At 45.5% G+C, this 14745-nt stretch overlaps 1 protein-coding gene across 1 annotated transcript in view; it reads left to right on the forward strand.

Moving 5' to 3' along the window:
- The window catches only part of LOC144123837 (phospholipid-transporting ATPase ABCA3-like), a 126482-nt gene extending 113235 nt beyond the window's left edge, over positions 1-13247 (forward strand). The window contains exons 20-25 of the mRNA XM_077656575.1: positions 653-826; positions 4385-4719; positions 6141-6328; positions 7896-8069; positions 10075-10333; positions 12839-13247. Of these exons, the coding sequence (XP_077512701.1) occupies positions 653-826; positions 4385-4719; positions 6141-6328; positions 7896-8069; positions 10075-10333; positions 12839-13009 (1301 nt within the window). The 3' untranslated portion in view covers positions 13010-13247. The remainder of the gene's footprint in view (positions 1-652; positions 827-4384; positions 4720-6140; positions 6329-7895; positions 8070-10074; positions 10334-12838) is intronic.
- The last annotated feature ends 1498 nt before the right edge of the window (positions 13248-14745 follow it).

The following is a 14745-nucleotide window of genomic DNA, read 5'->3' on the forward strand; positions in this document are numbered from 1 at the left end:
GTGTTTCTACATTCAGCCACCTCTCTATCCTTGTTCGAAGGCAAGCAGGCAAACAGGCAAATGCTCAGACAAGCGCTTGTCCGCGTTTTTTTCGCCTTTGTCCTCATAATTTTATACGCGTTTTGTTGTCAAGAGTGAATTACTGACAAGCCCAAACCCACACCTAATTAAGCTTTTCCACAGACATTTCCATTGCGCTGCTGAGTGGTTTTCCACGACGGAAACTAAAATTCTCTCAATCAGATTTAAATACTGCAATTTCTAGCACTTTTGCTCTGCAGCAGCTTGAAGGCTACGTGAATTTAGGAAATGTACAATTTTGCCTATTAACATACCCTGAAACTCATTGAAAATTCCCTTCTTGCCAATGCCTATTTCTCCAATTGAGGCGAAAATCGCTGAATACCCCGATTGTGCATCAGTGCCGCTGTTATTCCATCGTGGCAAAATAAATTATACCCAAGAGGGGAAGCAGTGCTTTTGGGCGAACGTTGCCCACATGTACGCAATAATTTTTTGTGAATTCATGTTAGCATGTGAGTAGAGGAATGCAGCCTGCCTGCCGAAACTGCGCTTCAAAGCGACGAACGATTTTTTTTAATCCTTTGGAGAACGAGCCCAACCGTAGCCGTCGTGCGCCTGTTGTTAACAGGAGTCGTGAAAAATCCGCACGCTGAGGTGTATGCCCCGGGTGCCTTCTCACTTTCCGCCGAGGGCGTGCTGCCGGACGTGCTGTACTTCGTGTGTCAGGGCGTCTTCCTCTTCACGCTGCTCAGCGTTCTCCACTCCGGATACGCCGCCAAGATTGCTGCACTCGCCACCGGAGGTTCGTTCTCTTCACTGTTTATCCTGTACAGTCATATCTCCTGCTGGCAAATTCTGGCGCTAAAGGCAGAATGGCTCCCGTGCGTTTGTTATTTGCTGATCTTCTGTGTTGTAAAACTGATTCCGTAAGATTGTATTTTCAAGAGGATAACGTACTGTACGCGCCGGTCAGAAAGCAAAACGAGGAGAAATTTAGCGTTTTTAGGCCAAAGATGAATTAAGTGCGTTAGCAGGTGTATATACATTGTGGTTCGAAGCTCAGTTTTCAAGGTCATGCAGGCTTCAGACAAATATTGGCAAAGTCGGTGACTGGGGAACTCGGGGCTTGCGCACTAACTGCGGAGGAACAGTTAAGCTCCGCCTTAAGGGCATGCCATGATAGCGTTAATGGGTTAATGCTCATACATGCAGAATTGGTCATTATATACTTTCCATTCATATATCCTTTGCAGACCGTGCAGAGGTTACGCGAAGCGCCACTGTCCTGCGACGGCAATGGCTGGCACTGGTGCAGCTTGGCAGACAAAGGTTGTTCATGCCAGCAACCTCAAGCTACCGATTTCTAAATTAACTGGAACGTGATACGTCAGGCAGTTTGCTGACTTATCCGGTAGGTTGATTGTGATGACGTCGCAAGGTCATGTGACATAGGTGGACCCCCTGCTAACTTGGACGCCACTTAGGTGCCTCATCTAGAATGCTTCAAGGTGACGCAGGCTTCAGACAAAGAACGGCGAAATCGCTGAGTGTGGGCCTAAGTGCTAACGCACTAAAAAATGTCTGCACGATTGGCTGCTCTAGACATTCCAAGCTGCGTTTGTAATACCTGCATGCCTTTTTGATGAATCTTCTGTGGCGTACGCCGGACTATACTGAACCAGCCACTACAGTCATCATCACCAGCAGCCAAGCTACATTACACTGCAGTAGAACTAGCTGTCTCATCATCGCTAGCTAACCCTCTAGTACGTCAGTTTTGGCTATCATGTCGCCGCAAACTTTCCTGCAGCCATTTGTAATGACCCAAGTTTCTATCTTTTTCGAGCAAGCGCTGCTTTTTTTCTGAGCTATACATAAAAGGCGACACATTAAGAATTCTAGAATACGAACGGAAATAACTTGTTTTTCTTTTGGTTTAATTTAGACACAACCGAGAGACATTTAATGCAAAAGCATTGGGAGCGCCTTAGCGGCGATAACTGTCCTGCGGCGTCGGCGGCTTTTGTGTAAAGCCTTCACCTGCCAGGTAATGTTTAGAGCAATTATACTCTCTGCGCCTGCCAATCGTCCCTTTCTCAGCGCTGCACCTCTACTCTTCTCTTCTCCATTTTTAAAGGGAGAGCAGGAAGACTCGGGATGAAGTACGACTCAGGAAAAATTAAGACGACTCAGACAACAGCAGGCCAATTATACACCCACCAGATCTGCGCAAAAAGCTTGCGGGAAATACTCCTTCCGGCAGTGCTCGAGAAGAGCAGCCTGGTTCTCACAAGCCCCACCGGTGGTTGCGTTTTAAACATCACCCGGCAGTGCTATGGCGCATCGCTTAAGCGCTACGGTATTGCGCCGCCAGTGGTATTAGGACTCACCGCGATCTAACAATGTGACATAATTTTGCGTAGTTGCGAGGTCGGAATTGAACAGATTCAGAATTCGTATGCCTTGGGGAGTGAAACACAATCAACTCAGAATTGGAATAGAACAACAACGGAATTAGACTGGCCAATGAAAGAAGAATGGCGTTGAATTTCTTGCATATCAATTCAAATGATCAGCACAAAATATTTTTTCTTTGAAATTCTCAGTTCAAAAGGATTACGTGCTGATAAGGAGGTGAGGAATATATCTGCATAGCTATTTCACCGTATGACGGCGCTATGAAAACAAATGGTTTGCAATATATACGGGATCTTTCAGCGAACAGTATGAAAAATTTTCACAAACAGTGTTTTTTGGGTAATAAAATGGCCTTTTCGCCATAGGATTAGCAGTGTTGGCGGACACCAGAAAACGAGTGAATTGTATTTTTTTAATAATTAGCTCTTTAACTCTTAGATAAGTACCCAGTTGAAAAAAAGTATTGGTAGCCAGTCGTTAGTTATTACCATATCAGTTTTTATAATTTCGAAAACACATTTGCGCTCGGCTGTGCGGCTCGACAAAATTTTGCTTTTTCTACTAATTACGTGAACTGGAAGGGTTGCTTTGCCTGCATGCTTTAGAAAGCGCATGTATTTTCGCACGATGCAGCCAAACTTTTTTCGAGCGACAGCGACGAGGGAAATCGCGTTTTCGTAATTCTAAAAACTGATGTCGCTGTTACAAATGAGCTAATACAAATTAATATCAACCAGTTGCCTATCTTTGATAGTTAAAAGGTTTGTTATCAGAAATTATCTAACTTATTTTATTAACTTACTACTTGTTAACTTACCTTATTAACTTACTACTTAAGACAATTCTCCGGCTTTCCCTTGCCCCACCAACAATGCTAATACTATACCACAATTGCCATATTTTTACCTCAAAAATCCCATTTTCGAAAACATTCTCTGAAGCACCTGGTATCTCGTTTCACTATGACTTCCGCCATTCATCTCTCAGGCCGAGACAATTGCACAGTGTAGCTTTTTCAGGAAGTTCAATATGAATAGGCAATGCGTTCCAATGCTCCGCATATGGGGTGCGAGTGTAATGGGCTGTTTAATTGCGGAAATAGCTACTTTACATTTTTTGCAGCGCCTAGATGGCTGTTTTCATCAGGGCGCTGCTAAGCTTTACTAATGCGAAGCCTTTCTAGGCTATGTCGACGGGATCGTGTCCGCAAAGCATGTCATCAAAAGATGTCCCCAGCAGTTGTGACGTTCTCAGAAGAGATAGCGACAAAAGAGTGGATTTAATCGAAAGAGGAAGATGTGAGGATGATGCCCCCTAAAAATTATGACAATAGGGTGATTAGTTGATTATTTGGAGCCAAAAATGTAAAAAAATTGATATAGCGCAGACATCGATATAGTGAGTGGATGGTAATATGGGAATGGATGGTAAAATAATAGGAAATTGTGCAAAAAGTGAGATAAAACTTTGGAATGAATTGAAAAGTTTTTGCTAAATACAAAGTAATCGATTAAGAAAAGTTTTATTGACGTTCAGCAATTAGGTATTTAGTTATATGCAAAACTATATGGACGTTTGAACAGGCGGTACGGGCGGGGAAGAAAGTTGGTGCGAAATTTGAAAACTAATCGGGCCGCCAACTTTGAAAAATGGATGATTGAGATGAAAAGAGAGTATAATCAGAGTACAACTGTTTAATTAAAGTGAGTAATTACGGAAACGGACAAAGCAACCATGGCGACAAATTTGAAAGGCGACGAGTGTCGAGGAGGCATCAACGCTTTCGCATTCCTCAAACGCGGTTAGCCGCAGTGATCTCTATCAGCGAAAGATTTCAGTGCGAAACAAGCGCCGACAACCGAAAAATGCGTGCGTATATGTGGCGCGCATTAATGGTTTTTTCTAGCGTATTGTTGAGATGGCCTCCAATGTGACCTCCTAGGATCGGGCAAGCCAGCCGTAAGAGGAGGCGACTGTTTGGATGAAGACGTTCGGGCCGAGAAAGAGCTCGCCAAGCGACTCGCTTCGAGCGGTGCGTCAGCGGAGTTGGAGCGCGAGGGTCACACACTCGTGGCCTGCGAGCTGTACAAGAGTTTCAAGGAAGCCAAGGCTGTGCGCGGCCTCAGCCTGGCGCTTCGCCACGACGAGTGCTTCGGACTCCTTGGCGTGAGTGGGGCGGGCAAAAGCACGACTTTCCAGATGCTCACGGGTCTGCTGGAGCCAAGTGCGGGGGACGCTTACATGGTAGACGTGAGCCTCTCCACCTCGACCAGGACGGTGAGTTTCGTTGGCGTTCCTCTGCCACCAGTGAGGCATCATCACCGTTATGCTAGCAAAGAAGCTCGCGTTGCCCCATTGCAAACACAGTCGCCGTTGTGCTTTTAATGTAACAGCATTAGAAACGCTGCTTTGCCGTGATCCCGCCGTGGACACAAGAAGGTGCGACAGAAAAAACTTCATATCATCACAGGGTCAGTCGTAGCCAAGTTCAGGGTATATACGATATATAGTTGGTTGATGATACTCAACACGACCTAAATGATAATTATCACACACTAAGTACTAATTAGTACACGCTACTTTGGGTGAGTGAAACCTAATAGCTAATGGGCACTAATTAGTACGTCGTACACTAACTAGTTCTAAAGATCAAGGGAGATGCTGTCGCATTAACCGCACGTAAGGACCTTAAGTGGACCCACTATTTTTTTTTTTTGGCTTGACGCCGATAGAATCATTTGTAATCTGGGCCTTCTGCTTAGCCTAGTGTTATGGTGCTTAGATTTATTCCGAGTGTTTCTTCACTGAACACTCTTCTTACACAGCTGCAGTATTGATTTATACGACTTCATCAGTGCTGACTGCTGTTCTGATCTATGGAAATTCACTCGTCTGTTTTTTTCTATCCTAATGTCATCGTAGCTGCAGATCATACTGTCCTTTTTGGTGTCATAACTGGTAAACACTGAAATTTTTACTGCAATTTTCTCTTTTAACGGAAGAATTAGCCTATTCAATTAAACTACAGTCCAGAGTAGAACTTTGAGGTATATACGCTAATCTTGCTTCACTACGCCCTCATTCACGGACAGATTAGTTACTGCATCCCATCGTGAGGCAACGTCTACAATACCCATTTATCGCCTCATTCAAGATATTCAATTTCTGATATAGTTAAATATTCTCTTAGCATTGTTGCATCCAGATTTCACGACAAGAAGCTGCGGTTCGCATTCCTCACCCATGCCCATCTTCGTTACCTGGAACACACACGATTTGCTTCTATGAACTGTTACTCATCACTTTATCAAAAGGCCAAGTGCGGCAAAGAGACTATTTGCTTTGGCGCAACTTCATCTTAGAATGTGTTTCCAAATTACTTTATAGAATCCAGTCTACTATGCCTGCTTAAATATAGTTAGCGTTCTCTTCTTTCTTATACGTGGATTAAGATACTTTTATTGCCAATTTTCTTTCGTTCACTAATCAGCGTCACTTCTTGCACTTATTTTTCTTGTTGCGACTGCTGCTTCTTCATTGGAATTTTTTTAGTGCTTTACGTGTCCCCCTCATAGTGTTTGGCTGTTGAACCCGTTGTGAATTCTGTATACAGAGCACAATATTTTTAATGCAATGCAATTAAATAATTTCTAAACCTTCAAACTAATTAATGTGCACTTGGTGGTCTCACTGTGCAGTGGCAGTCGTTCATCGGATACTGCCCCCAGAAAAACGCACTCCTGGAGAAACTTAGCACGATCGAGCACCTACGGCTCTTGGCGCAGCTGCGGGGAATTCCGGCGCCGAAAATAGAAGGAGCCGTTCGGGCCGCCGTAGTGCTCACAGACCTCGAGGAGCACGCTGCCAAGCCCTGCGGTCTATACAGGTGGGCAGTGCAGCGCAGCCATAGAGTGGTGCGGGCGCCACCCGGGTGCACAGTGGTACTCAGTGCGCTCGTGATATGAAGTGCATTCTCCTGTCCAAATTAAAGACAGCCTCGCCGTGCAGCATATCCTGTCCTCGGCTAAGGATGAAACTCGGTGCAGTCTTGTTGTTCTGGAGGTTTTCGTGAGCCACGGTAGCAATCTCCAATAAGAGAAGGTAACAAGAGCAGGGACACCCTACACGGGCCATTTCACGCTTCTACTGCGATTCAGATGCAGCACGCATCGATTTCATTCTAGCGCCGAATATAGCGGGGCTTGTTCTCTCTATTTCCGGAATAGTTCCGTTACCTGAACAGAACCAATGATAATGTTTAGCAACCTGTGGAGACCGGGAATAACAGTCTCTCGCTAAAATGAAAAATGTTTTTAGTGAAGCGTAGTACATATAAAGCAGGTTTCCTAATGTTGTATCGGCGGCGGTAAATGCACCCTGCGTTTCCCGCGAGAGTAGAATACCAGAGTTGCTTGGAACCCGGATAGGTCGGGCAAGTTGGCCATTCAGCCTCGGAAAGATAGTGCAAAGGGCAGTAAATAACCACATATAAGAGCATAGAAACGTCGCAGCTCAAAGCTGGGTGCTGCTGATTTAAATAAACCAAAGGCAGGAATTTTATGGGCGTTAACGAAATCAGCAGCTGGCAAGGCGCGACGACCCAAATGCTCCGGCAGGCCCTTATGTCGACGGTGCTTGCGCTGCAAGAGGACGGTGCAATCACCGGCGACATATCGGCCTGCCGGTCAATGGGGTCATCGCGTCATGCCAGCAGCCGGTTTTTTTATCTCAAGCCAAGATTGAAAGCAGCGCAATCGTGGCGCGCGGATTCGCTAGTCACGTGATTTTTTGTGTTTCGCGGGCTTTTTTGGAGCTCGGAAAAATATACACGAGGGGGTTACGTTATCACAAATAAATGGAATGGGGGTTTCAGAAGGTGCTCTCCAACTTTGCTATTCACATCTGCTGTCTAAACTGAATATTTACGCATTTAGAAAAAAATACCTTAATTTCTGCTTAATTAATAGCAATAGGAAAAATTGCCTAGAGGCGCAAGCCGGCTGGTAGCTGTATGCAAGTCGTTTTCCTGGCCTACCTCAAATATCTTATTTTTTAACTGTTGACTAAAATTAGCCTGGACACCCTGCATATGCATATACGTGTTCGTGTAATGAGGCCCTCATTTCTTTTCCATTGTGGGCTAGTGTATGTATATATATATATATATATATATATATATATATATATATATATATATATATATATATATATATATATATATATTAGCAAACAAGGGAAGGGAAATCAGGAACTCGTTTGACAAACTTATGAAGGAAGCTAGCAAAACCGAGGCACACAGGGGAATGTTTATTATTATTTTTTAATTTGTAAAGCTGAACGATGAGAGAAACATACTTGAATTAATATAATAAATTATTATTAATTGAAGTATTGAGTAAGCGATCAGAAACGCTGCTTTCATAATGGTTCCCACTCTTCCATCCTCTATTAAGCGGCGGCAACAAGCGGAAGCTCTCGGTCGCGCTGTCCATCCTGGGAAGGCACAGGGTCGTCTTCCTCGACGAGCCCTTTGCCGGCATCGACGTCGTCGCTAGGGGAAACATGTCCGGCAATCTGGCAGCGATCCGCAGCACAGCGAAAACAGCCATCGTGCTCACCTCTCAAGGGTACTGTGCGGACCAATAAGCGCGCATGTCAGAAGACAATTTTGTGCTGAGTAAGGCCTGTTACCTGCATTAGCCTCGCCGATAATACCGGCAAAGTCAAGGGAAGCTGCGTTACCACTAATGTGCAAGAGCGATATCGGCGTCATTCATGTGCTTAATACTCCTCCCAATACGGCCAAGGTATGTTCAGCAATGGCAGATTCATGTTTTCAGATTTCCGCACTACATTCAAAGCCGCAGAGTTTCGCATCCCTTTAAAGTTGATACATTTTGATGCACGCAACTTCAGAGCAGGTCACCGTTGGTTGTGTGGTTGCTCTAACTGTACTGCGCCAGGCCCGTTTAACAGCAGCTATTTTTGGTAAATATTAGCTTTTCACCATCTGGGTATGCCGTACAGGTTGAATTCCGAAAGCTGGAAGTGATTAATGTAGCTGTTGTGGCAGTTATATTAGGTAATGTAGGGTTTGACATCACGATTCGTCTCGGGTTGTGATGGTCGCCGTAGTGAAAGTCTCCTAAATAATTTCGGCCACCTGGGGATCTTTAACGTGCACTGACATCGCACAGCACACCGGCGCTTTTTGTGTTTCGCCTCCATCGAAACGCGGTTGCAGGAGCCAGGTTGCTCCTCTGCAGGATGTGAAGGGTTTGCGAACCGTTCGAACCGTTCTGACCAGAGCGAACGAGTTCGAACCTCTTGTGACAAGGCGCAAGACCGCCCGCGCATTTTTTGAACGCAGTCACCGCGCGCTACGGCGTAATTCAACCCGATGCCGCGCGGCTGGCAATTCTACCTCTGCATAACTCTACGTAGCCGCCGCCGTGAAGCCGGAGCACCCATTTTGATTTGTGCGCTAACTTCGTGATGGCCGTCGCCGCCGTACCGCGGCCCGTGCTCTGTCTTAAGGGTATGAAGCGATAGCTAACGGGTTAATGCCCATATATTCAGAATTGGCCTTTCTCTACTTAACATTAATGAATCCCTTGGAGTCCTAATCCCATTCATCGCGCAGAGATGCAGCTGTATGATGGACAATGCACTGTCGCCCTAAACGTGCTTGCGCGCATGGCTCTGCATGACCCTGAAAGATTTGGCTGCAGAAGCAGCCGCCTTTCTTCTATGTTGCTATGCAGCGGTCGAGTTGGCGTTCAATCTCTGATGTACTGCATAATCTGGAGATCGTGAAGTTGTTTAAGAATGAAGTTTATTCATCCATCATAACATTCCACCGTAAAACATCTTTCCTCGGCACGCTTCTAGTTTTCTGCTGTTTATTGGCAAAAATATATCTCATTGGTTTTCTGGTACAATCTTATCTATCCTTGCGAGCGCAGTACTAACTTTTTTACGCTAGACTTTGCTACATATTCGGACTGGAAGACCACTCACATTAATGTGTTGTTAACTGTCTTTTATAATACTCAAGAATTGCCTTTCATTTGAAATTAATGTCCAAGAAAGCTGTACTTTTATGTTGCGCGAGCAGCCCGCTGAGTAATAATCAAGTGAATCCAAGCATCCTTCGTCGATCCGATAATCGACATTTTGCCCTCAGTGCGCTATAAAGAGTTAGCAGCATATTGCGTGCAGCAGTCTAGAATAGCTGCGAGGCGATGCCGCTACCACGGCCCGCACAGGTTTCCACCATAGGAGACAATAATGTGACGCTACACTGCGAACATCTAAAATAGCTATTTGTATGCACTATGGTCAGCACAATGGATTGGTCATTCTGAACACATATACCACCAAACGCTGTTCTGGTTCTACATTTCTTGTGGCCCCAGGATGCTTCCCATTTTTTATTCCAACACTGTCATGCACAACGCTTTCCGACAGGCGATAATAGGCAAGCTCAACTTCGTTTAGTTAACCTCGCACAATGCGAAAAGTGCCGCATTTCGCTTTGGTATGGATCTTGTGGGGAACAACAGCGCGACGCCAGGCTTGATATCTTTTGTGTTTCCCGTGAGCTTGTCTCTCATCGCACCGGGTCCGCAGCATGGAGGAGTGCGAGGCACTCTGCGACCGGCTCTGCATCATGGTGGCGGGACAGATGACTTGCCTTGGGACCCTGCGGCACCTCAGGCACAAGTTCGGCACCGGGTACACCATGCAGTTGGTGCTAAAGCCCACCCCCGTGTCACGCGACCGAAGCAGAGGGGAGGGAGACACCACCGTTCGCGAGAAGGCTGGTCGCGCGCTTGACCTAGATGTGGCCAAGTCGTTCCCGGGAGTGCTCCCCCTTGGCACTCACGACGTAAGACTTTTCACGCGCTTTTCAAAGCAAAATTTCTTTTCCCACGACTTTAGATTACGCCTAGCAACATCGGCGGCGAGTGCCTGATCTTCGCTTTAGTGCGTTACGGCAAGGTCTTGAGCCAATTAAGAAGGGTGGAAATGGATATAACTGGTCCAGAACGTTTTCGTCTGGGCCACTTGGTTCTGCTCTACTCAGGCGCCTTTCTAATTGAGCTTTCGCTTCCGCCTGAACTTCGCACGGTGAGAAAAGTTTTGCTTAGAGATTTTGAGTCTGATGCAATCTGGTTTTTGTTTGTGGAGATTGGGGGTACAATGTTCTGATTTGTCGTGTACTGGCGCGCTCACGCATTAGCAATCATGAGGGAAGCGTGGGCTAGCGTCGTTGAAAGCAATAAATAACCATGCTTACTCCTCCTGAAGCATGACAATTGTTCGTCAGTAGCCTGTCCTAGCAGTATTCACTTTAATAACCCTGACATATGAGCGACTAGAAATAGCGCACGAAATATATGTCACTAGGAGTAATTCTGCTCAAATCATACGCAGAATTGCTCTCAGGCACAGAGCATTGCCGCAAAACTCAACGCTTTGCTAATATGCTCGCGAACGTTCGCCGATTGTTTTACGATTTATGGACATTACTGAAAATTGTTTTCATTGCGGAATAATGGCTCGGCTATATCACAACAGTATGCGGCCGGGGCGAATTGAAGATATACTGATAGTAGGTCAGTGAAACCCTGCGTCAGCACCTGTGTACTGGGAAGTGGTTAAATCGGTAGAGCGCTTGACAGCGCTTCACGTTTAGAAGAGACGGTCGAGAGGAGGAGGGATACAACAACGCAACGTTTCCCTCTTCATGCATGTTATTCTTGCTCCCAGTGTGCGGCGTTTTCGACGTTGCTCATGATGCTAAATGCAGATTTGAGCGGAAGATCGCATGTTCGAGGCTGCTTGCAGACTGCATGAATGCATCGCAGAAGATGCATACTGCCTTCTAGGTCTGCTCATAGGCGGCTGTAGTTGTTCTTTGCTCTCGAAGCCTCCGTCAACAGCCTCGTGTCTAAGCTTGTCATAGCCAGCTGTAGCACTTGCCAAGCTTCGCCGATTTGTGTGAGGCAACCGCGGAGGTACAATATAAGGATTTTCGTGATCCCATGCAAATTTTTAATTTCCCGCCTTTTCTCGTTGACTAAAATCACGCCACGACCCACATTTATTCTTAGTCATTGGCTGAAGCCAAAGGCATTGTGTCGGTTCAGCCAATGAGTAAAGGGAGGATTTTCAAAGATGGTATCGATATGGGAAGGAATCTTTATTTCAGACAGACCCAGTGTGTCCAGCGCCTGCCTCCGAGGAAGAGCAGATGGCGTCAGCACGCTTCATTTGTACGCTGTCGACTGTGCCTTTACTTTCCTCAAAAGCGAATTTTTAAAGCGGGCATTGCTAAGTTCTGCGGAGCAGAAGTAGGGGAATGAAGATAATCAAAGCAACTATATATAAAACCACAGCATGAGTGGCTACCAGTAATGCACGCCGCGCTAGAGGATGTGGCGATGGCAGTCTTGTAAGGCAGCGGAAACCGGGGCTTATTTGTCGAGCCACCGTCGGTTTAAATCCCTCTCAGGGCTGCTGATTGCTATCCGCTGGATACGATCCGGTCAGATCGTTAGGAATATTTTGACGACTTTCGCCTATATATCTATATTCGACCTTCGCCTTAATTTGGCAAGAATGAGGGCTCAAAAACTTCGCGTTAAATAACCGCAGAAGCACCTTCGCGCAAAATAATGCAATGCGTTCTGATGAAACAGTACAAAAGAGCACTAATGGCAGCCATTGCCGATGGTTTTGTGGCAGCCTTAGCCTAAACGCTGGTTTGCTGGTGGCTTTCTTGATATTAGCGCAGTTTCAGTGGAACGACACCGCTCCAAAGTTATAAGTGTATCTGTTTTATAACAGGCGACCTTAGCCGACAAGCTGTTCATGCGGTAGTAAGAGATCAAGAGCTAAGAGAAGTTGTCCAGCTGCGTGTGCATCGTCATCGTCCATTATTTGTGTGCGATTTACGATATATATGTATCATGTTTGAGGATTTCATGCAGCAGTTCCAACGTGCTTTTTTTTAAGGGGGGGGGGGGGGGCGAGTGGTTGTTTCTTTCGGAGCCAGGTTAACAGTCGGCCCTCGCAGGAATTTTGTTTAGTGCAGAGGTTTCTCCATGTCTCACGCTGCTTGCAGTATAATGTTGAAATCGGCATGACAACGAGATAACTTCCTGTGGCCCAAGCCACTCTTGCAATAGCCGCATTCCGCACGACACAAGCTACGCTTTGCAATTTTCTGCTACACTATCCCCATTGTAAGCACTGCTGTTAAAGTTCAGGAAATAGGTCGCCAGTCATTATCACTAGAGGCTTGGGAAATATCAGTAAGTGGGGTTCTGTGTCAGTAGATCATGAAAGTGGTGCCACATCACTGACAGTTTTTGATGCTGCGTTCCAGAACGTGCACGACTACCACATCACGAAGAAGCTGCCATGGAGCACGATGTTTGATAAGATCGAAGAGCTCGAGCAGTCGTTCACGTTCTCCCGTGTCTTGATTCAAGACACCAATTTGGAGCAGATCTTCATTGGGTTCGCCCGAAAGAGAGGCGTGCCTGGCGGAGTCTGACACGCCGTTGTCTACCCGGATTTGTATCTCATAATCTTTGTGCACACTTAATACTGTTATATCATGCGCGTAAATTCCCCTCATCACTTATTGCTAATGTTCATGGGCCACTGAGACTTTTTATCGTGATGTTGTACTCTTGCGCCCTGGTGCTTCAGGAGCAGACACTTTCGCGTGCGCGCAAGAATCACCCTACAGGCGCCAGCTGCTGAAGTGGGATTGTGTTACATACGCACAACGCATTTTGTATTGCTTTGAGCGTGTCTATTGAATTTAAAGCTGCCGAAAGGCACTGATAGTCTGCCGTGCATGCCATTGCTTAGTACGTAAGCGTATGTCTAAACACGTTAAAAAAAATGTCGCATTATTTATCACATTTTGTCCAACGTTTCACGGCAGTTGGCTCCTAGTATAATAAACTGGCTATCACAAGAGCCTGCACTCTTTGCAAACGAGGCACCTAAATATTTTGTAATTGCTAAACAATCTCCATGAAATAAAATTTGACCATATTAAAAAAAGAAACTGGTTCTTTAAAGCATTCGTTAATTTGAAGACTATCTTTGAGGCCTAACCATGCTATCTGAAAGATTCTAGAAGTTTCATTTTTGCCCGTTACTGCGCCAACTTATTGATACAAACGAACTTCACACTATTTTTTCAAACCAACGTTCGATGCACCGTTCGAAAATGACGTTGTAGATACCTAGATTCCAGTGAGCACTCCGGCACAACAAATTTACCAGCATCCGTTCTTGGATGGACGGATAGGTATAGTTTAAGTTTTGTAACTGTAGATACGAAACTTTCAAGTAGATATTTGCTAAGCACTGCGTGAGATGCTGCTGATGCAGGAATGACATCCACCGGTGGGCTCTTTATTGCACGTAGTCGGGAGTTGCGTAGAAACCGCATTGAGATGTTCGCACTGGACTGCATTCAATTTCCATCAGCGTACTATTTCGGGAGTCGGGACCCAGCGCTATATCATGGTGCATTGTGTTGTAAGGGCGGCGCAAAGCCACTTGATTTTTTTAAATTTGAGACAGAAAATTCATTTAGCTCTTTCTAACAACAGATGTCTGATAACAATAGGCACAATAGCAAAGAAAACAAACGATAATGTCTCGTCCTTGCCGGATCTCTGGCACAGCGAATTAGCCCCAACCTCTTATTAGTACCACCCTGAATTTTTGTTTTGCTCGGAGCGAAAGTGCACGCACATTTATTTGCTAATGGTTGCTTCCAGAACTCTAGTCAGGAAGACTAAATATCTGAAGCTAAAGCCAGGCGCCCAGCTAGGTAAACGCTACGAGAAGGAAAAGACTTCAGGAAACTCACACTTAGTGGTATATAGAATAACCCGGCATTCGTTAAACCTGTGTCTAGTCGCGATCACTATGGTATACTAATCCACCTTCTCATTAACTAAGGCATAGCATGCTGTATTACTGTAGAGGAACTGAAAGCTTCGTGTAAACTATTCTAGTGGAGCTCAATATAATGAAGGTAAGAAACGAATTCGGTCATGCTTCATTAGTTGAAAGTGTTAGTCTACGTGGACTAGCCCCACTACTGAGTTCGGCTGCTTTGAGTTGGTGGTGCCCTGTACCACCAGCAGCGCATCCGTCACTTAAAATTGAACAAGCATGCCACCTCAAATAATTTCACACTAACGCACTTCTCGCCTCATATTGCTTTTAATTTTGGCTTACACGATACAGTTCACTGCCTCT

This window comes from Amblyomma americanum, chromosome 3 (assembly GCF_052857255.1).
Source record: "Amblyomma americanum isolate KBUSLIRL-KWMA chromosome 3, ASM5285725v1, whole genome shotgun sequence".
Taxonomy (NCBI): domain Eukaryota; kingdom Metazoa; phylum Arthropoda; class Arachnida; order Ixodida; family Ixodidae; genus Amblyomma; species Amblyomma americanum.